This window comes from Barbus barbus (genome assembly GCF_936440315.1).
Source record: "Barbus barbus genome assembly, chromosome: 23".
In the NCBI taxonomy this organism is placed as follows: Eukaryota; Metazoa; Chordata; class Actinopteri; order Cypriniformes; family Cyprinidae; genus Barbus; species Barbus barbus.
In genome coordinates, this window is record NC_136751.1 from 26385787 (window position 1) to 26409782 (window position 23996).

Genomic DNA, 23996 nt, shown 5'->3' on the forward strand with positions numbered 1-23996 from the left:
TTTACTTTTACATTTGTGCATTTATTTATATATATATATATATATATATATATATATATATATATATATATATATATAATTTGCAAAAACCGATGCCTTGGAAGTGGACAAAACCGGCTTTTTTGACAAAATGTGTTTAGGGTTCAGATCGCGCTATGTGTGGAGAATAATGCACCGCGATCAGCTCTTCTTTTTGTTTTTAAGTGCCGTTTATCGGTTTTTGCAAATGAACTCTTCATATATATGCCTAATGCCGTTGTCTCACTTGCAGGATTTTCAACACTACAGTATGTGTGTAGATCAAAACTCATAATCATATTTGTTCAGATCCACACAAATAGTCCTCTATCCATGTGTTTTGCTGTCTGTTCGCTCTTACTCTCTCTCCTCCTCTCTCTCTCATAAATACTGTTTTTGGAGGTGTTTGTCATTTTTAGGGCCGTGTATTGAGATCAGGCAGGCAGGCCAGGGTGCCTGTACTAAACATCCCATTTAAATGCATTGTGGGAGGGTGAGAAAGAGAGATGAAAAATTCCCACACACCTTTTCTGACTACAAGCATGGCACGTGTCCAATAATTCAAACACGCTCGCATAGAGAAACAGGTTAAAGGGGAGCTCCGAGTGATGTACTGCCTCCATCCTTTGAGAGCTTTCTAGAAATGAAAGATCTAATGATGCCAGGAAACCACCAGCGAGTCCCTATAGAGGTGTCTCCTGTAGAGCACCAGGGTGTTTTCCCATCAGCAGAGAGATGTTTATTGCAGAATCCTTCAGTTTTCACCATTTTAAACATATGAATTGGCAGATAGATGAGTTTGTTTCTGATCTGATGCTCTGAAGGAACATGTGCTTAAGCGTGTTTTAAATAGGGATTACTATTTAAAAACCACAAATATATAACTACAGGCCTGATATTTAGGTTAATGTTAGCTTGCCGGCCTGATTCAAGAAAAAAAAGATCTGGGATTTTAATAACATCTTGAGACATCAGCCATCTTTAAAAAGAAAAAAAAAAACCTTTGTAGAATATTGTGGCTGTAATATGTTCGACTGAAAGCTATATGCTAAGTTTATAAGCTTGTTTTTATAGAATATGATAATCCTCCCCAAAAAACTGCATATTAGAATGATTTCTGAAGGATCATGTGACACTGAAGACTGAAGTAATGATACTTTGCGTCACAGGAATAAATTACGTTTCAAATTATATCCAAATAGAAAATAGTTATTTTTAATTGTAATTAAAAAAATTCAGTTTTTACTGTTTTCGATCAAATAAATGCAGCCTTACTGTGCATTAGAGAATCCTTTCAAAAATATCATACCCACCCCAAACAGCCTGTTTGAACAATAGTGAACGCACAAAAGGCTTTGATAATTGTATTCCTTTGTGTGTGAGAGAGTCCTAAGGCTGATAGTTTCTCCAGTCTCATTTCCTTTAGTTTCATTAGAAAAGAGCATCAATACTCCAGAGAACAAAGAATGTAACAACCAGTAAGATCCCTCGAGACCACATTTAATTTTTTATTGGTCTCATTCTTCCCATTAGAGTTAAATTAACAGTTTCTCTACATTTTCCTTCAGATCACATGTGATCACACACACACACACACACAGTGCAAACACAGTGCTATTGTATTTTCCAATTTATAACGTCTTTCTAATGGAGGAACCACTGTTTGTTTTGCCGTCTACATCCTCTTTTATGGGCATCTGTGTGCACATCATTTTGAAGTATGTGCAGATATAGTGGTTTTCAGTGTACACGGTGCAAATGTACACATACCCTATGGAGTACTTTTAGAGAAATTTCAACAATTATTTTTTTCTAATTTAAGAAGGGTTTGCATGTTTACAACCAACATACAAAGTCTCTGCTAGAAAACAAACATTTGTGTAATTTGACCTTCGACTTAGTTATGACTCAGTCATTGATTCATTATTATTACTGCCGGTGGAAGTTTGTAACTACACCATTTAGACCCAAAATAAGTGCAGAGAACCATTTCAAATGAGAAGTTGGATTTCCACCAAAATAAAAAGCCCTTTAAAAAATGTACTGCTGTTACATTATAACATTTTATATATATCATATATATATATATGATATTTCTTTATTGATTTAATTTTTATAATTTGATTAAATAAAAATTCAGTTCAATTTAATGCGTTTCCCCAATTAGTTTTACCTGGTTTATAATGAAATAATGCACATATAGTTTCCTGGCTGAAGTAATTGGCCATTAGCAGGTATGGTAAACTAAGTTGTTTGTCATGCTAGCAGGCACCTTTCTCCAGGTACTCCAGTGCTCTTTGAGTGCGTTTCAGCACCAGCTGTGGTGGACAGCTCCCTGATTTCACTGGACAGCTCCTGCACATCAGGAAACTGGGGACTAGTCCAGAACTGCAGCGCTTCACTGAATGGCAGATGCACTGTGAAATGTGTGTGTGTCTACATCTGCACACTCTGATCTCTAGTGTCTGTGTTCTAAAGCTGGTGACACTAGGCGGTCTGTAATAGGATTGCATAATGCTGCTTATGAGAGTGTGTTGCTGTGTCATTGTCCAGACACTCGTCACAAGCTATCGGTCAATTAAACAATGTGGGAAGGCAGACCTGTCATCTGTCCATCTCTATCAAGACCCGCAAGAGTGAAAATGAGCATGTGTGTGTGTGTTTGTGTCTGTGTGTATTTTGTGTTAGCGTTTATCCAGCAATAACAGATGAAAGCACTTTGACAGTGGAGGCAATATGTTTCGCCTCAGTAAAGCGATGAAGACAGCGCAGTGTACAATTAACTTACCCAAACAAATCCCTTCATGTGCTCTGACTGTGTGTGTGTGTGTGTGAGTGAGTGTGTATGCACACATATGCTTGTGTGTTTAGTTGTGCATGTCCACAAATGTGTGTGATTTTAAGCTTGGGATTGTTTTGTCTTAGAGTGTGTTTGCAAGTGTGTGTGTGTGTGTGAGATTTAACATCGATTACTGAAGCGATTTCAGTCATGCATGTCATATTCTGAAGCCTGAACTAATGTTCGTTCAGATTTCTCTCTGAGTTCACTGCTGTGTCGTGACTCAAGTGACATCAGTCTCATTCTCTTGAGCTCTCTCCTCCTCTCTCTCTTTCTTCTTTTCATCCCTCATTCTCTGTAGCTGACCTCTGTAATTAGATTAGTGTGTTGTAGGTTAGAAGATTAGCATATTTATATGTATTAAGTGTTGCTTTTATTTAATTAGGCATATATTGAACAATATATTTAACGTTTACCTAAATCTTTAACTTTCAGTAGAATAAACCCCTGTGAAATTAAATTGGTTTTTAGTGCATGTGTTGAAATAATATATATGCTACTGTACTCTTAAACTTTAACCAAATCACTTTTAGCAGAAGTAAACATTTATAATCTACAGACTTATTTTTTTAGGAAAAGGAACCAAAATAGAGATGAAGTACACATAGCAGAAGTAAACAATTTACAGGCATTTTCAAATTTCAATCCAATGAAATTCCTTGAAATTTCTTGAATTTCCCTCCCTTTTCTTAGGAGTAGCAGTTGGCTAATTATTATTCAGAGCTGTTAAGGAAAACTAAACACTATTGGTTATTTTTTAAAAAGGGGAGTGGCTGTTCAGTAATCATCACCCCCGGTGGTATTATTTATGTACTATATTGATTACTAGTTTTTATTATTATTTTAAATTATCTTTTATTTTTATATTGTCAGTTTTCATATATGTTTTAGTAATTTTTAAATGTAGTTTTGTCATTTTTATTAGTTTTTTATATTAATATTTAGGATTAGTTCAATTTTATTTCAGTTTTTTGTTTTAATTTGTTAAAATTTTATGTTTAATTTTCACTATCAATATTAGAGCTTCAAATTAAACGTGTTTCAGGCAACGTTTATAATTTTCGAGTTAAATGTTTATTGTAATATTTATATTGTATTTTGTTTTAACTTCATTTTAATGAACAAAGGTTTTTTAATAGTTTTAGTTTTAGTTTTACACCATGTACACCAGCTCCAACTTCCTGTTTCAATACGAAATACTCATGACATGACAAGAAATACATGCACTATTTTATCTTTTAACTAAACTAATGGTTTCAGGTGTTATTTAACTAGGTATTCATTTTAACGTTATTTAAACAAACTTTTATTTCATTACATTTGTGTAATACTAAATAAAAAAATAAAAGAGTAGAATGTTGAGTGTTGACTTGACTTAACTTTTAACTCAGCAGATCACTTAAAAAATATTATTATTATTTAAAAGACTTCCAACCACACTCTTCCTGTGAGAAGACTGTCTGTGTGTTGCTCAGGAGTTATTCCTGTCCTACACTTCTCATATGGACTGGAATACCTGTACACTATTTAGTATGCTGTTCAGCAAGTGCATTTATACACACTTACCAACACTCTGGAATTTCCATCAGCGGTGCTGCAGTGTGCAGCGGGATCTGGAGAGCATGTCTGGAATCAGTAAACATCTACAGACCCACACAGACCAGCGTACCTGCTCTCTCTCCGTCTCTCTCTATCTCTCTCTCCGCCCCTGTCTGAGTCGATGACTCATCCTTCTGAATCACCCAAATAGTTCTATTGCTATTTTTAGTCTTATTTATGGGTTTGGGTGCAGAAACTCCCTCAGTTTTTTCTTCATTCTTTTGTTTGATGTTCTTTTAGCAGACTCTCACGATCCCTCTCACTGTCTGTCTCTCTTACGTAGATGGCAGACGCTTTTTTGGGGTTTTCACATATTGACTTATTCAAACTTTTTTATGGTGCCTTCTTGTGTCATTTGCAGAATTATTAGATGTGTTTGCTAAGGTAAGCATCACTGATAATAGTTTAGATTAGTGATTTGAAATCTATAACTTTAAGTATACAAGTAGCATTTGACATCCTGCAACGTTTGGACTACAGACTTGAATGATACCCGAAATTATGTCACTTGAGATGTGCTATTACCTTTCCATAAAATCAGACCTGCAGTTTTCAACTGTGGGCAATAAAATGAAAAAATCCTGTAGACTTGCATTGAAGGAAAGAACTGAGACACTTCAAGTGACCAGAATATCATAGAGCGGTGTAGTTTTTTGACTTGGTCCAGTGAGTAACAACCCAGAAGACCATAGAAACAACCTTGCAAGCACTCAGAACACCCTAGCATAATGTTTTTTGTTTTGTTTTAAGTCTAGTTCATCTTGTTTTTGTGTCATGTTATAATGTGCGTACAGTTATCTAGGTCCATATAAATTTGGACATAGGCACAATTTGTAGCTGTTGACCAAAACGTATTCAAGTTACAGTTATATAATGAATATGGACTTAAAGTGCACACTCTGAGATTTAATTTGAGGGTATTCTCATCACAATTGAAGGAAAGGTTAAGGAATTACAGTTCTTTAAGATGTACCTCCCCCCTTTTTCAAGGAACCATAAGTAATTGGACAGTTGACTCAAACACCATTTCATGGACAGATGTTGGCTATTCCTTCATGATTTCTACATCAATTAAGCAGGTAAAAGCTCTGGAGTTGATTCTAAGTGTGCCATTTGCATTTGGAAGCTGTTGCTGTGAACCTACATCATGCAGTCAAAGGAGCTCTCCATGCAAGTGAAACAGGTAGGCTTGTTAGGCTTAAAAAATAAAACAAATCCATCAGATAGTTAGCAGGAACATTAGGAGTGGTCAAATCAACAATTTGATACATTCAGAGAAAAAAAGCTCACACTGGTGAGCTCAGCAACATAAAAAGCCATGGATATCCACAGAGGACAACAGTGGTGAATGATCAGAGAATCCTCTCCATAATAAAGACAAACCCTTTCACAACATCCAGCCAGGAGGTAGGTGTGTCTAAATCTACAATCAAGAGAAGACTTCACGAGAGCAAATACAGAGGGTTCACCACAAGGTGCAAACAAGGCCAGATTAGACTTTACCAAATAACATCTTTAAAAAAAAGCCAGACCACTTCTGCAAAAGCATTCTTTGGAAGGCTGAAATTAAGATCAACCTGTACCAGAATGACGGGAAGGAAAACGTATGGAGAAGGTTTGGAACAGCTCATGATGCAAAGCATACAACATTATCTGTGAAACATGGTGGAGCAGTGTGATGGCATGAGTGTGCATGGTTTCCAGTGGCACCGGGTTACTGCTGTTTATTGATGACATGACAGAAGATAGAAGCATCTGGATGAATTCTGAAGTGTATAGGAATATACTGTCTGCCCAGATTCAGTCAGATGCAGCAAAGTTGATTGGTCGGCGCTTCATAGTACAAATGGACGATGACCCAAAACATACAGCAAAAGCAACCCAGGAGTTTTTGAAGGTAAAAAAGTGGATTATTCTGCAATGGCCAAGTCAGTCTCCTGATCTCAACCCGATGGAGTATGCATTTCACTTGCTGAAGAAAAAACTAAAGACAGAAAGACCCAAAAACAAACAACAACTGAAGTCAGCTGCAATAAAGGCCTGGCAAAGCATCACAAAGGAGGAAACCCAGTCTTTGGTGATGTCCATGAGTTCCAGACGTAAGACAGTTATTGCCTCCAAAGGATTCTCAACAAAATATTAAATATGAATATTTTCATTTTGATTGTTTAGCTTTAATTCTATTCTGGTGGCATACAGAGCCAAAATTATGAAAATTGTGTCAGTGTCCAAATATATATGGACCTAACTGTAAGTGTTTAAATGCAGTACCTACAGTAAATTCATTCAGGTCTCCCAGCAGAGTCTTTCTCCAACACATAAACACACACACACACACACACACACTGATACACATCCATTGAGTTCACATTACAGTCATTTTTAGGTCTTTTTTTTTTGTAGTTTTACTGAGCAAATGAATTTTTTTAATACCCTTTTTTGACCTGGCACCACAAAGGCTGCATTTATTTGATCACAAATAAAACAGTAATATTGTGAAATATTTCTACAATTTAAAATAACTCTTTTCTATTTGAATATATTTCTAAAATGCAGTTTACTCCTTTGAGGCAAAACTGAATTGTCAGCATCATTACTCCAGTCCTCAGTGTCACATGACCCTTCAGAAATCATTGTACTGTAATATACAGATTTGCTACTCAGGAAACATTTATTTTTATTATCAATGTTGAAAACACCTGTGCTGCTTAATATTTTTGTGGAAACCTTGATACATTTGTCTGTATTTTGGTGAACAGCATTTATTAGAAACGGAAATCTTTTGAAACATTGCAAATGTCTATTTTAATCAATTTAATGCGTCCATGCTAAATCAAAAAAAATAATTTTTTTCAAAACTTTTCAACAGTAGCGTATGAGATATTTGGCCCAATGAGTGTCACATTAAGAAACATCTGTTAGAATTATATGTGAGAGACAGACAGAGATTTGGAGATTTCAGTAATTTGCTGGAATTACTCTGTATGACATTTATGTTCTTAGTAGTGATTTATTGAATCAATAGTGCAAGTTTGAATATAGTCTCCGTGGATACGGCCCTCTTGAAAATGTAGATACCGAATTGACCCAAGAGCATGATTTATAAAGCCATCTGCATGAGGACAGACCATGACCAGATTTCTGGATTGAAAATTCAGCGTATTTCTAATTCAGATGTCAATATATCATTAACATTTCCAGTGTGCTATTATAAAATATCTTTACAAATCATTTGTCCAGTTGAGGTCGTCCCAGCATGTCCCCAATGGCTGCTCAGCTAGTGTGCAGCATGCGGCTTTATGTTGTTTGTAGGCTCCTAGTGTTTGCTTGGCCTGAGCCATCGATTAGCATGTCTGTTGCTTTTCTCAGCTTCTTGTTCCCAACCGTGTTGAGCGTACAGCAGACATCGGCAGCTGTCTCTTAACTGAAGTATCTTAACTGAAATGGAACATGACAAGTGTTTGATTAGGAACGCTCTACATAGACGGCAACTCTGAACCAGTGCTTAGATTCTGTGAATAGTGATATCTTGTCACTAAGCTAACATTATCTTGTACTAAGTACCAAGTACAGTATAGATTTAACAATTTTGAGATATGGTTTTGGTGTGGAATGAAATAAGTGTATTTAAGGTAGTTTACTAGATTTTGGAACAGAGCTATTAGAGTAGGGGAAGAAAATTATGTAGAGACCGTTTTCACTCAGAAATTGCTAGTAAATCTCATAAACTATTACTAAGAGATGGCAAGTAGCACATTGAATTAAATGTGAAATTTTGAAGTAGAAAAAACGAAATGGCATTTCCTTGTAAAACATACTTCAGTAATGTTTTATTTATAATTTTGGAAAATCATTTTTGACAGTGTATGTGAAACATTGAATACTGAGAAAGCATTTGTGTGTCACACAGACCAATATATTTTCTCCAGTATACTGAGGCTCTTACATTTTCTTGAATTAATGGTTTGGTGAAGAAAATAAATTTTAAAATGTGTTATTTCCTCTTTCTGATGGAACAGTCCAGGGGGTTAAATTGTCTTTCGTATCACTGTCACTCAGTAAAAGATGTCAGACACAGTCGGGGCTGTCAAAAGGCTTGTCAGTCACATGGTGAGAAGTGTTTGACTCTGTGACTAAAGGGTACAGATAGTGACAGAGGAAGAGAGGGGGAAAGAGGCAATTTCTGTTTCAAAACCAAGTGAGCTTCCTATGGAGGCAGCATGCTAAGACATTATGGGTATGTGCAATGTGAAGGCTGTTTGGAAAGGTAGGAAAACCAGCAAATCTTGGAAATCTTGCTTCAGCCAGTTCTAATGCAGCATTGAATGGGTTCTTTGCAGAGAAGCAATCCCAAAATGCATATAAATCCAAGATGGTGGATGTGGTAATGAAAAAAAAGTTGAGTATAATACAATTTCTGTAAAAACTAAAAATAGTTGGGTGTCATTAAGAAATGATTATTTTGTTCAATATTTGTGTGTGCAGTATACACTACTATTCAAAAGTATGGGGTCAGCAAGATGTTATTGCTCTCCAAAGGTGCATTTATTTGATCAAAAATACAATAAAAACAGTCATATCTGGGGGGGGGAATCAAATTTAAAATAACTTTTTAAATGTAATTAGATTCAGTGATGTCAAAGCTGAATCATGATTCTTCAGAAGTCATTCTAACATGCTGATTTGCTGCTTAATATTTTTTGTGGAAACTGGATGCATTGGCTGGATTCAAAAGTTCAAAAGAACAATGTTTATTTGAGATATAAATCCTTTGTAGCATTGTAAACGTCTTTACTGTCACCTTTGATCAATTTAATGCATCCTTGCTGAATAAAAGCATTAATTTCTTAGAAAATAAATCTTACTGACCACAAACTGTTAGACGGTAATGGGTTGAATTCACAGGGAACACTCATACTGATAAAATGTATATCCTGAATGCACTGTAAGTCATTTTAGATAAAAACACTCTGGCAAATGAATGAACAAATGTGCATTTAGAAAACGAGGGAGAATGAAAAAGAGAGAGAGAGATCAGTAAGTGAGAGGGAAGTTAGTGAGATAACAGCAGGAATGTATTCCATTAAATTAGCTTTCATATTATTAATTTCTTTTCTGCACGTTAAATGTGATTTCATTGTACGGTGGCTGTTTTGCATACTATTCAGAGATAGTTACCATGGGAAACACGGGATAGTCTGAATATGTATGTATATGTTTAACCTTGCTTTATCCTGAAGGGAAAGTTTTAAAACAGAGCCAGCTATATTTGTAACTATGTATTGCTTGCTATGTTGCTGCTAGGGTGTTGTGCATGGTTGCAAAGAGAAAAAAATGTATAAAGAAAAAGAATGAAACAGTATTTTCTTTAAAAACATGCTACAGTAATCTTTTATAACTTTGAAAAATAAATTGTACATGGTAGGTTCTTTGATACGCTGGTCTCTAGATACAGCTCGAGTCCTTCAGCAGTAGTGATAGCGATGCTGGCCTTATCAAACAGCACTAATGATTATGTGCCTGCACAGGCTGAAGTGAAGTGAATGAGGCGTGTCACATGATCAGATGTGTTGAAGGGCGACAGGTTTGGCTCGGTGTGACTGTCGAGCAGGTGAAGGTGAGAGCGTGGAATCTAATGAAGGCCTGTAATCTGCTCTAATGTGTTTCTGGGAGGGCAGAACTCATTCCCAGGGTGCACAGTGTCGCTGTTGGTGATTGTGTGTTATTGTGTCGCCATGCTTTCAGAGTTACCATGACAATGCATTTGATGAGATAACAGTCCTGGTTTTTGGCAGGGTTACACTTCTATACACACACACAAAACATAAACTACTTTTTAAGGCCTATTTTTACATTAGCATACAATTAGAATAACTTTTTTTACATTTCCTACTTGTTATATATTATTGTGGTTGTATAGAAATGTAGTCAAATATTGTTTATTTCTGCTCGATTGATTGATTGATATTTTTCTCTGTTTACACAATCCTTGTAACATCAAGTTGATTAAAAAATGATCAGCATTTTGTGATTGAGAAAGACACTAAACTTCAGCACTGTCCGTACCAATTTACTGTAAGACTCTTTACATAGGAAAGCTTGTGCTGAAGTGCTGCTTACTGCTCATGTACACTGCCGTATGTTTTTAGTGAAAGAAAAGATTACTTCCTCTGAGTCTCCCAGATTCATCACTCTCAGGTCTCACCATTCATAATCCTCTCCTATGACTTGGGAAAAATGGGCTGCTTGCCGTAAGAGAGACAGTTAAATGCAGCGACCCCTTTCTCTCATCTCGGTGCAAAAAAGTGGGTCGGCTCCGTGCAGGGCAGCCAGAGGCCATGGAGAGACAGAGAGATGTCTGGGAGAAAGCAGGAGAGATTAAAAACAGTGTTGAGGATGAAGAGAGAGAGTGTAAGCGTAAGGTAATGCCGAAATCACATCAGCAGATATTCTACTTCTGAACACTCTGATCAAGCGTGGAAAGAGAACCGCCGCCCCATTGATCTGACCTATTTACTGCACCATATGTGTGTGTGTGTTAGAGTTGCTGTGAAAGAGAGAAAGAGTGTGTTAGTAGAGATATGTATAGTTTTATTCAGCACCACTGAGAATTTAAAGTCTTCTAATTTAATATTTGGAATGAATTGGTTTGTTTGGGTCTTCCGCTCTGCTGTTTTGAATGGCTTTCTAAAGCTCGTGAGTCTCTCTGATGTGTGTTTGGATAGAGGACCCTGTTGGCAAAAAAAGGAAGCTCTGAAAGCAAACTCAGACCGTATCAGTGAGCTGTGGAGATGAGAACAGGACAGACCCCGCTCCGAATGAATCGCACATGTCTGTTCAGAGGGTCAGAGAGAGAGATCGAGGGCTGAATGTATCTAACAGTGTGGTGAACTGGGACGCTGTGGTCTGGCCAAAGGCACAAGCTCTTAGAGCACTGACCTTTCAGCTCTAGGTATCCACAGCAGAGACACGACTACACCTGCAGTATGCCAACAACAATTAATGAATCTGATGATATTTGGTCATTTCAAGATTAGCAGCATAAGCAGATAATTTGATCGCTTGGTCAGTTAACAGACATACACTTAACAAGTATTTGTCTCCCCACTTTGCCAGTTCCAAATCAATGCTCTGTCAATGGATATTAAACTATTTCTGTTTGTTTTGAACATTTTTCTATCATTTAATTTTATTAGAACATTACATTTGTCAACAGACATCTTATTTATTTGTTTGTTTAAAATGTATTATTTTAAATCTTTTGTAATTTATTAATTTATTTATTAAAACAATAAAATAAAAACTTTAATAAAAACTCCAAGTTTTTATTCTTAATATATTTTAGAAATATTACAATTTATTTATAGTTATTTAATATATTTATTTTATAATTTATTGTTTCAGATATTTTGTCATTTATTCATGTATATATATGAAGTGTTCAAAAGCCTTCAAAAGTGCCATCTGAAATTTTCTTCTAAAATTAGAATTTTTCTCAGGCTCATATATTTATGTTCAGTTATTTCACTTTAATGACAAAAAAAAGAACCTATTCGTTGCCATTAAAGTGAAATTACTCAACCTACACATAGGAGCCTGATAAAAAATTTTCATTTTAGAAGAATATTTCAAATGGAGCTTAGAGGCTTTTTTCTGTCATATATTTTATCAAATTATTTATTAATTTATAACAGATGTATTAATTTTATTTATACAGTCTAATTTTATTTATACATAGTTTTTGTTATATATTTTTTATTTTGTTTTTATTTGTATTCATAATTTATTAATTCTATTATCATTTTAAATCATTTAGGTATATGTATTTATTTAAATATATATATTTATCTGTATATAATTCAAATGTTATTTATACATAGTTTCTGTTATATTGTTTTTATTTTATTATTTGTATTTCTAATTTTGTATATTTCTAAAAATGTATAATTTATAATTATTAATTAGATTATCATTTTCAGTCTATTATAATTTATAAATGTATTCATCATTTATGCATATTTATTTATTTATTTAGTGATATATAAATTTATCTTTGTATAATTCAAGTGTCATTCATCTAAAAAGACAGCTATAAAGCAATAAGGTCAAAAACTACTTTTTTTATTTTAGTGTCACTTCCTGTTTCGATGGGGATGAAAAATTATATTTATACCCGCAGCGGATAAACTCTTCAAGATGGCTTGGTGCCTCTTTCACATAGCTGATGTAAATCAGAGAAATTCTCACAGTGCCTCATATCCTGGAGATCTATTCTGCCATTTGTTTAGATTTTTAAAAAAAATCTGCATATTAGATTTCTTTAGGCTTTAAGTATGCTTTCATTTCAAAATCTGTTTGAGTTCTGGCCATCCACATCCCATCTGTGGCATACGGACGCTTCCCATAATCCCTCCCTGGCACCGAGGCACGGCCATGCATGGTGCTGTTCATTTAAAGTAGGAGCATATTTTATAAAAGCATTTAGCACTTTAAACTGTTGAGCCGGAGGGGGTGTGATTGGTTATGGGTTTTGACAAGCTTCAATCATTGATCACGTCATCAAGTTGCCACAATGAAGCTTTGAGACTCTGAAGGCCTTTATAGACTGTCACTCAACTGATCAAGACTTTACAGAGAGTCATTTTTGCTTCTGAAATACGTGATTTGCCATTGAAGTCATTGATTATTTCTCCCAAGATGGCTTGATTCTCCTGCATGGATTTTTGTCATTTCCTGCAGCTTTTTTTTCTCTCTGTTCTTACGCAAGAGTGTTTTTCAGGTTACTCGTAATTTTTCTGACAGCCTTTTTATCTCACTACGAGTTTAGTGAGGCAGTGCCTCTGCTTGTGTGTGTGGGATTGTGTTCATTTGGCCACTATATTGGAATAAATGGTCTAGTTGTTCGTTTAGCCATCTGGAATGGATGTGACTCAGCTGTGCTTTACGAACTTTTAATCTCATTTCCGGATCCTGTCTGTATGGTCGTTCACATGACGCAAACAACTGCATCAACATATCCCTTTCCTGAACAGATAATATATTGATTCATATACAGTGTGTGTTGATGTAGTTTGTCATTTGACAGATGATTGCTGCGTGTAGCCCTCAGAGATCTCTCTCTCTCTCTCTCTCTCTTTTTCTCTCACTCCTCTTCCTGTAAGAATGATAAATGATTGCATTATTCTTCCTCTGGGCACAGATGGTGAGGACCCGTGTAATCAACTACACACACATGCACATGTCCATATGTTGATTTTATTTTATTTATTTTTGAGTTATGAATAAAGATGATGCATTATGGGCAAGTAAGATCAGAGTTTTTTGTGTTTTATCATCATGTATAAATTGTATTATTTATAATTGTGATAACTTAGATACTTAACTTAAAATATATTAATATAATTCAGTAATTTTATGATTAATGAGTTAAATAATAAATAAATAACAGCACCACTTGTCTCATACGTATTCTGTGATTGTTTCGGGTCAGCCCAAGCTGTTTTTCATCATGATATGTGAAATACAGACTGAACAGCGTCTCAAAACACCCGACCGCTGCATGAGGCTGGATAAAGCAAACCAGTGTCGCGCTAGTAAAGTTTTGATGGACAACAATTGTAATCAAAGTAAAGATGATTACAGTGACACACAGGAGTTGAATATTAGGTGTGTATCCATTATTATTGATGCGCAAACAGACCGTGTGTACTTTCGGTGGACTATAACATCATATTTCTGCTTGAACATAGTTCAGTATAATTATTTAGTTAAAATGTGTTTTATAACAGATGCTCACCAAAGAAGCGTGTTTTGGAGAAGTTTGTGAGGACCAGTGGTGTTTATTTACATATAAGCATCAGATGCTTCAAACACGATCAGTTGAGCCACCTTCAGATCGCTGAGTTACCCCACATTCAGTCTATTTTCATTTGTATTTTGGTGTGTTTAGTGATTCTGAATGGATTGGTATAGTAGCTATATGCAGTCCTATGGCATATCCCTGTGGTGTTGATTGGTATTGCAGGTTGACGTGTTTTATTGTTACTGTTACTGTATATTTGAGCCTTAAGTAATTTTAAGTTAAGTTTTTAATGTCTACAGTGACATTTTTGCAATGTATGTTTTTTTTAAAGAACACTGAAGGTTTGAATCTGTCTTGAATGTATTTTGTTTAAAAAATAATAACATGGAATTGAAAAGTAATAACAGAATACAAAGGATTTTGTGAATAGAAAATGTTGGGGGGCTTGCAGTATCGATTTGGAGAGGAGGGGGGCCTTGGAGTAAAAAAAGGTTGTGAACCACTGCTATATTCAATACTAATGCCAGTGCTTATATATGTGCGTGTAATATATCACCCTCTTTCTCTCTCGTTCTCTCTTTCCTTCTCTTGTGAATTTGATCTGCGCGTCCTTCCTTGCCTTCAAGTCATTAAAATGCTAATGCATGCTTTAACTTCTCAATTCTGTGGTGACAGAGTAGGACACAGTCAGTAGATGTAACTCTCGCTTTTCCCCTCTCTCTCTCTCTCTCTATCTTTGAAATGTAATCAATTATCCATATAATGTAATTATTAATCACATTAGTCTCTGTAAAGTGACTAAAGTGTGAGTACAACAGGCAGATTTTTAGACTTAATTATGGAATTGTGAGTTAAAAACTGTTTTGTTAAATGTTCTAATTTTTTTAAAGCAGGTTTTCCTATTTGCTATCAACTTTTTTCTATCGTCGAGTTATGAACTGATTTATCTATTAATTAATCTGTTATATAATTTATTTAGAATCTATTTAATTATATTTCTTTCTATTCATTTATTTATATGCAATAATTTCTGTATATTACATATACTACTGTTTATTTCATTTGAAATATTTTGTTAAAAAGTTAATCATATTCATAATTTTATTTTAAATTTAAATTGCAATTTATTCAGAAATTGCCGTCATAATTTAGTTTAAATTTTTTTATCATCTCTTTGATCCTTTGTCTTTTTTGTTTTTTTTTTTAGAAGTAGAGCAAGTCATATGCAATGTAGGGTAATAATGCAGGGTAGCATACCGCAGTTTACTCTTATTAGTTTGAATAGTATCTATAAGTATTAGTACAAATAAGTATTCATCTGTCATTTCTTTTTTGGGGCTGAAAGACAGTATTATTACAGTATGTTTTCATAGTGTGCTGAACTTGTTTATTTCGAAGCATCAAGGAAACTTTGATGTATCATAATATAACTCCTTTAAACACACAATCAGCAAGACACTTCACAGACTGTCAAAGCAAGAGAGGACTGAAGAAGAGCAGACATGCACAGAGGGAATACCAGAGTGTGACACAGGAAGGAGTGGAGACAGGGGACGGAAGAAAAGACAGAGGAAATATGCATTAGTAATCAGACCAGAGCAAGTGGGTCACTGAGTTTATTAAGAAAGGGAAGCGAGAGAGAGGAAGACATGTTGAATTCAATAACACAGAGAGCAAAGTGTAATTCAATAACCACTGTAACACAATTTCTAATGTATCTAGGAAAGAAATACACGTGCTCGACTGTCTGTTCTTGCCAGAAAATGTTTGTAAGATTCATTATTTGTGAGATTCTCAGGGTTTGGTTGTGAATGTTTATGTGTGAATGTGAATATGTGTATATGTGTGTCAGCAGATTGGCCTTCTGTAGGGGAGCAGTGCATTGATTTCCAGCCCAAAGTCCAATCACATAAATCTAGTCTGGCTTGAGACACCAGGCCTATTAGCCAGACCCTCTGACTGGATTAACGAGACCACATTCTTTCACACACACACACACACACACACACACATATAGTTGACATTGCATGTGCATTTAATTAAGATCGTCTGCATTTTCTCACACAAACACCCACATTTTTTTCAGAAAATGCAATCGGCTCTGAAATGCAGTGCAAATATGATAAACGTTACTGAAAATGACAAATAGGGTGTTTATGATGATTAATGTTTAATGTGTCATGTTTTTCTTTCAGAGACTAGAGAGGACCGAACCAAGAGGCTGTTCAGACATTACACTGTGGGCTCCTACGACAACTTTACCTCATATAGGTAATGTATATATGTGTGTATGCAGAAAAAAATATATATTGAGGGCATTTTGGTAATCAATAGTTCAAAGCAAACCTGAGAAAGTTAGTCTGACTCGGTGGAGTCTGTCGTTTGTGGTATTGAGTTTCTACTGCCATCTAGAGGATAGAGGTTGTGAACACACATTACATCATGCTTTTGATTTTTGCCACTCATATTTGTTTACACGTTCAGTTCTCATTTCACATTTTATTGCATGCAACATATTTCTTTTTGTTTCTGTTTGTTTTAGATTAAAAAAAATGCATAATAACTTGATTCCCTTGAGAACAGAGAACTGTGTTAAATTTTACAGCTGAGTGTAATAAAAAAACAATCAGCGCCTGCTATTAAAAGTGAGGTCATGTTTTACATTATGCTCAATGTTACAGTGTAATTGGATATGCAAATCTACTTATGAATAATATCTACTGTGTTTCAAGGGACAGTCAAATTAGATTGTATGAATGTAGTTAATTCTGTCCCACCAGCGAATATGAGCAACAAAATGTATACTTTAATATAAAAATAATGACAAAATAAATGTATTTTCTATATTTTGTACATAATTTTATATTATTAAATGCATTTATTTTATTCTGAATGAATACATTTAGATATCTACTACAGTTTCAGCATTGCACAGCTTCTCATTTAAAGTTTGTATAGTTTTGTACTACAAAAGCAGTAAAAAGTTTGTATATTGTATGCTTATATTGATGCAAAACTGTCAAAATTATTTGATTTACACCCAAGAAGCCAAATGGTGACATTGTTAAAATGTCTTTTCACTATACAAAGTTGCAGGACAGAGTTCATCATGTTTTAAAAAATATAATATTTTTTTAATTCTATATGCAGCTATATACTTTATTCAGGCTAGTGGATATTTAATTTGGGGGATGAAAACAAGGTTATGCGAGATAGAAGTACAGTTTAATGGATTGTACTGTTGTTTAACAAAACTAACAGTTGTTCACCGTCTTTCTGAAAAAAAAAAAAACTCCATAAAAAGTTTTGAAAGCTGTAAGTTGTGAAAATTAAGTGATCTAAGACTTATACAATGTGTGCCATTCTAAAGACTGTAAGTGTATCCCTCACTTTAATCCACGGTAAATTCAGTTTGGCTAAGGTCCAAACCCATTAAGGTCTATTGAGGCAAATTCTTTACATACTCTCACATATCCATTCTAGCTAGTGTGAATGCAACACATAAGCAAGTTTTTGTTACTGCTATTTTAATTCTGTTGATTCTGCATGTGTAATATATTTAACACTGTAAAGTTTTTTCGAAATTAAAGACTGATTGATGTGAGACGGAGGATAAGATGAGATGAGGTTGGGAAAGGAGTAAGAGAGAGAGAGAACGAGAGAGGATTAATTACTGGAGTCTCTCTGTCAAACTGATACTTTTCACTCCATTCATCTTCTCTTGCCAGGATGCTCAACAACAGCAAACAGATCTAGAACAGCAGCCTAAAGAACTGCACCCAGTCAAATCAATTACCTACTGAAATTGACTCGAAGCATACAAGACAAATGAAGCCTCACCCAGACTCTTAAAATCATCTGTTTCTCAATATGAGATGTGAATGAATGACCATCACCTTACTGAAATCCTCAGAAGGGGCTCTGTTTAGAGTAACTGTTGGAAGTTGCCATGATGGCGATCCATCTCTGAACTCCAAATTGTCATAGTATCAAATTAATCATTATTAATAAATGAATGAATGAATCAAATTAAAATGTTAAAGCATGTGAGTACGCCAAACTATGTTCCGCTAAGTCTGATAGGCTAATCGATTTAAACTGTAAATATTAGCATGGGAGAGTGCCCAACTAAGTTTGTCTAAGTCTGCTAATTGATTTATGTTAGCGTGTGAATGTGCAAAGCAACTTCAGCTATACAAGTCGGCTAATCAATTTTAACTGTAAATGTTAGCCTAGCATTTAAGTGTGCCAAACAATGTACAGCTAATATGACAAGTTCGCTAATCAATTTAAACTGTAAATATTAGCATGTAAGTGTGCTATATTAGCTTATAGGACAAGTTTGCTAATCAGTTTATAAGTATATAGTAAATATTAGCATAAGCATGGCAAAGTACATTCAGCTAATATGACAAGATTGTAAATATTGGCATGTAAGTGTGCTACACAATATTTAGCTTATATGACATATTTGCTAATCGGTTAAAACTGTAAATATTAGCATGTAAGTGTGTCAAAGCAAAGCCACTAGAAATCAAGCCTGCAACCATTAGCGGAAAAGACTTCACTACACTGAATAAACAGCTTTTTAGAGGAAACGGCTTATCATTTAATGAATCGACAGCCTATCTACTAATCTTCAACATATTTTACACTAAACAATACCATACAATAAATAGAGCTTACCGCCAAAAAAAAGGCTGTTTTATAAGAGAAGTTAATGAGTTTTACGACAAGTGTGATTCAGGTTACGGCACTTCTCATTCATTTCTATGGTATCTGTAAATAGCGATTGAGTGTCGTGCAACTCTGACTGAAATTCAGTGATGTCAAGGCTGTAATGTGATTGGTTATTAAGGCACACGTGATCCAAGTCAGCTGTTACTCTCTCTCCAATAGTAAGTAATACAGACCCTCTCATCTCCCTATAGCAAAATACTCTCTGGCCAAAATAATGTTTAGCTAATATTACAAGTCTGCTAATCAATGTAAATTGTAAATATTAGCATATAAGTGTGCAAAACAATGTTCTGCTAATATGACAAGTCCGCTACTCAATTTAAACTGTAAATTGTAGCGTGTTCATGAACTACTTTTACTAATACATTCCAATGTCCAATCCATAATAAACGATTGATGTTGTAAGTGAAATACCGTAATCACTAATTAGATTGTGTAAATGTTAATATGTAAGTGTGCTGATCCTTGTCCAGCTACACTGTTAAGTGCACTAAACTGAACATCAGCATGAGTTGGCACATGTTGACCTAGCTGTGAAAAGTGAAAAGCTAGCACACAGACAGAAAGCACACATTAACTGGCTGAAGTTAAAATATGTGCTCTCAACTCCCTCTTCACTCCTCTCGCAAATGTTCATTATATATGTCAGTGTCAGACGCCGTACAGAGATGTAGGTTCATTGACATGGGACAGAGTGGAGTTAACACGCTCATGCACGTTCCCCTCGTCTCAGGGGATCATTTTAGGGAGTTGTGTGCACTACATTGACAAAAAGTCAGCGCCACAGGAAACCTAAAGTCTAATGGCCTTTATATATATTCATTTTCACACTTCATTATCTCATCAAATTGTCATTAGGCGCTAGATTAGCTGAACTTGACTGTGAGGGCTTTTGTAAGCTTATAACAAATATTTGAAATGGTTAATGCATTTATATAACAGAAATATTACACAAGGCATAAATCAACCCAGACAATGTACACACACTTATCTATACCATAGTAAAAATAACTGGTGAAAAATTATTTATTTATATACAAGTTATTTTTACCATGGCATTGCCACGGTTTTACTATGATATTGTAAGCGACGAGATATCATATTAAGCTTTTGGTGTTTGTTACTTTTTCTAAGTGTTCGCTTTTGAATTTATTAAATAGCTAATGGGAAATGCAACTCAAACATTCCACTGTCCCAGTTTAATGTGGCTTGTCTGGGATTTTTTTCATGAACAAAACCACAGCAAATGCCAGTTCCAGATGCCCGACCGTATACTGATGTTATCACAGGCGTGACTGCTGTTCTGCAGGACAGAGCGTTTCGTTAACCCGAGGCGCTAACGACACCAAATCATCTGTAATTGATCTAATTGATTCTCCACTGCTTAATTAGATTCTTGTCACTCCTAATGCATCAGTGATGAAGACCCTCGGGGTACGAGAGAGAGAGAGAGAGAGAGAGAGAGAGAGATGAGATTTCTTCTAATAGTTGATGATACAGACACCAGTCGTTGCTCTGGTCTCATGTGATCACATAGACACTTATTCTGCAATCAGCACACAAGCAGCTGTTCACAAGGACTTTATTATGCTAAACCTATTTTTATATGGTATGGGAGTTGTTATAAATGAGGTGCTGTGTTTAGAGATATAGATTTTGCTGTAATAAAATGATTATCTTTTAGCTTGACTGGCAGAGTGTGGCACCAGCACTGCCAAGGTCATGGGTTTGATTCCCAGGGAACACACAAACTGATCTATATCATGAAATCACTGTAAATTGCTTTTCACACTATGATTAACTTTAGATTAATGTTTTTTACACACTCTACTGGTGCTGAAGGCATGCAGTGTGAATTAATGCAGGGCTTGAATATTACAGCAAGTTGTTTAGCAACAGATAGCCAATCATCGTTGACTCAATTAAATATTCATGCACTTAGCAGAAACATCCATGAGTTGTTTCATTTAAACATATGAAGGAGAGTTCAAACTGATGCATCAGATGAGATGCTATACATTTTGTATAAGTTTAAGAATACTTAAATGGATAGTTAAAAAATGAAAATTCTGTCATCACCACTCGCCCTTTTGTCGTTTCAAACCTGTATGACTTTTTTCAGTGAAACCTAAAAGAAGATATTTTGAGAAATGGCTAAGTGTTTTTTTATTCTATAATGTGGAAGTCAATGATCTCCAGTGTTTTTAGTTTCCAACATCCGGCGCAAGTCACCAGAGAGTCTGTCATTTTACTGGAAGATCCAGTTATAACGTTTGATTAAAGCTGCGGTCCGTAAGTTTTGCCTCTTTGTCGCCATCTCTGTTTGAAAAACTGGAATTGCAGCTGTGTGCTGAATTACCTTGCTTGCATGGGCTGTGCTCCGGCACGGCTTCAGCGCGGATGAATCTAATGTTTTGAGGTGAATGTGTAGTTGTCAGTCACTGCACCGGTGTGGATATTTACTATACTTCGCAATCACAGATTCTAGCCTACATCTTGGAATATATGACCCAAATAAGAATTTTCACTGTATATTGCCATCTGAACAATTAAGTAACAAGTCTGCCACGTTTAAGTAACAAGTCTGCCAAGGGGGGCAGTCGTGGCCTAATGGATAGAGAGTTGGACTTGTAACCCGAAGGTCGTGGGTTCGAGTCTCAGGTCCGGCAACCACGACTGAGGTGAGACCCTTGAGCAAGGCACCAAACCCCTTAACTTCTCCCCGGGCGCCGCATTGATGGCTGCCCGCTGCTCCAGGTGTACCTGGATGGGTTAAATGCAGAGAACGTCCCTTTCCCCCTTCCCCTTGGGGGAAGTCGTGGCCTAATGGTTAGAGAGTCGGACTCGTAATCGAAAGGTTTTATTTTCTTTCAAATACAAATCTTGCGTAATCCCAGGCTATCTGTAATCAGAAGCACATTTAAAACTGGAATATAATTTAAAGGGATACTCCACCCCAAAATGAAAATTTTGTCATTAATCACTTACCCCCATGTCGTTCCAAACCCGTAAAAGCTTTGTTCGTCTTCGGAACACAATTTAAGATATTTTGGATGAAAACCGTGAGGCTTGTGACTGTCCCATTGACTGAATAGTAAATTGCACTCTCAAGTTCCATAAAAATATGAAAAGCATCGTCAGAATAGTCCATCTGCCATCAGTGATTCAATCTGAATTTAATGAAGCGACGAGAACACTTTTTCTGCGCAAAGAAAACAAAACAAAGATTTTACTCAACAATTCGTCTCCTCTGCTTCAGCGTGGCGCCATATTGGAGAATATCCACTGGACACAATTTTTAATTTCCTAGTAGCCGGGACAATTTCTTTATGTTTACAGACGTGACATAATGACGCAGTGCCATGCTCGAATTTCCCGCAAAAACCTACCCGTACCACTCAAATTAGAAAACATTATTATAAGCTTACCGTTGTGAATCGGGCTAAAGTAAGGCGATAGTTTTGAACACTGGCTGGTTATGTACTTGCTCAAATATTGATTTCAGATCATTTTTAACCAAAAAACGTTTTCTGCGGACTGCAGCTTTAAAGCTAACATTTTTTAAAATTAAAACAAATGCATGAACAAATCATTCACAGTATGATAGATCAAATGTGTTTAGAAAATAGATAGGGTGTATTTTTATTATAATACCAACTTTAACACATTTTTAATGCAAGGCGCTACAAGCATAACTGATGCTTTTCAAACACTGGTCAATTTTGAGATTTCAGGCTATTTTGCTTCTATAACTTGTCTTCTTTCAGACTAGTGTAAAGAAAACATCTAAAGTACACATTACACTTTAACTGTTTGCATCTGTAGATTTCATTTACAATACATATCTTTAAAGGCCTTTTTCTCAAAATAAGTTTTTTTCTCATGCACTGAGTCAGAAATCTCCACTTCAGTAGCACTTACATACAGCAAACTGTACAGTTATATATTTTGAAGGTTTTTACTGAGGGTTTTGTTCATATATCACTCATCTGATTTATATGGCATTTTATTCCTTAAAACATGTAAAAAAAAAAAAAAAAAAAAAAAAAAATGTTTTCTCCTGAAAATACTTTCAGGCTTTTGGAGTGAGATATTTAAAACCCCCTCAGTAAAAGCCATTAACTCAACAAAATGAATGAAATATCCAGATTTCTGTTCTGGAAATGAATGCAAATTAGCGCATATTAAATTACACAATGCCTCATTTGCAAATTCAAACATAACATTTCAGAAAACTTGTAATAAAAAACAGTTATCTTAATGTACTGTGATTAATCAACTGAGGAAAGTACAGTGATATCTGTTAATTAGAAATTGTACCCTTTTCACCTGTATAGTGTCTTGCCTTAAGCATGCGAAGCCCATTAGTTGTTTTAGATAGAAGCATTTGCCAGATGTCATGCAAATGCAGAACAACGCAGTTAATCATAGCAGTGAGGTTAGTGAAGTGATATTTGTATGTCTAGAGCGCTGTTTGTATGTGTGTGTTGGCGGGGGGCTGATGGTGTCTACAGGCGGGTAACTGTGGCTCACATGAATAAGGAAGAACAGATTTGTCCCTGCTGTTCTCGCTGATGATAACTATCTCCATGCATCCAGACAGATGGGCCGTGTGTGTGTGTGTGTTGAGGGGAAGAGACCACCATAGAAAAAGATCCTTTGTGTGTCTCTGACTCGCTTTCTCTTTTGTGAGCACTCGTCCCATCTTTTTTATCACTGATGGGCTGCACTTTAAGGCATGGATGCAGGGTTGACATTGTCTTTGTACATTTCTGGCTCTTAAAAGGATGTTTTTGTCTCTCTACTGCATTCGGAGTTGGACGGGGAAACAGTTGAAGGCCCTCATTTTTCTGTCCTTTCATTTAATAGCATAAAAGGCTGGATATTAGCATTTGGTCCAATCTCCTAATGCAGTTAAAGAGGCTGTGCTGGAGTCAAACAGAAGGACAGGAGCTTCCACCTGAGCTTTTTCATACTGTCCACACTCTCACAGCCTCA

At 35.6% G+C, this 23996-nt stretch overlaps 1 protein-coding gene across 4 annotated transcripts in view; it reads left to right on the forward strand.

The window, feature by feature from the left end:
• Nucleotides 1–23996, forward strand: part of LOC306842961 (SH3 and multiple ankyrin repeat domains protein 3-like) — a 258820-nt gene that overhangs the window by 217258 nt on the left and 17566 nt on the right. For all 4 annotated transcript variants that reach the window (XR_013781799.1, XR_013781800.1, XM_079374195.1 and 1 more), the window contains one exon: nt 16454–16529. Coding sequence is in view for 2 of the 4 variants with exons in the window: in XM_079374195.1 (XP_079230321.1) it covers nt 16454–16529 (76 nt within the window). In the remaining 2 variants the exon portion in view is untranslated. The remainder of the gene's footprint in view (nt 1–16453; nt 16530–23996) is intronic.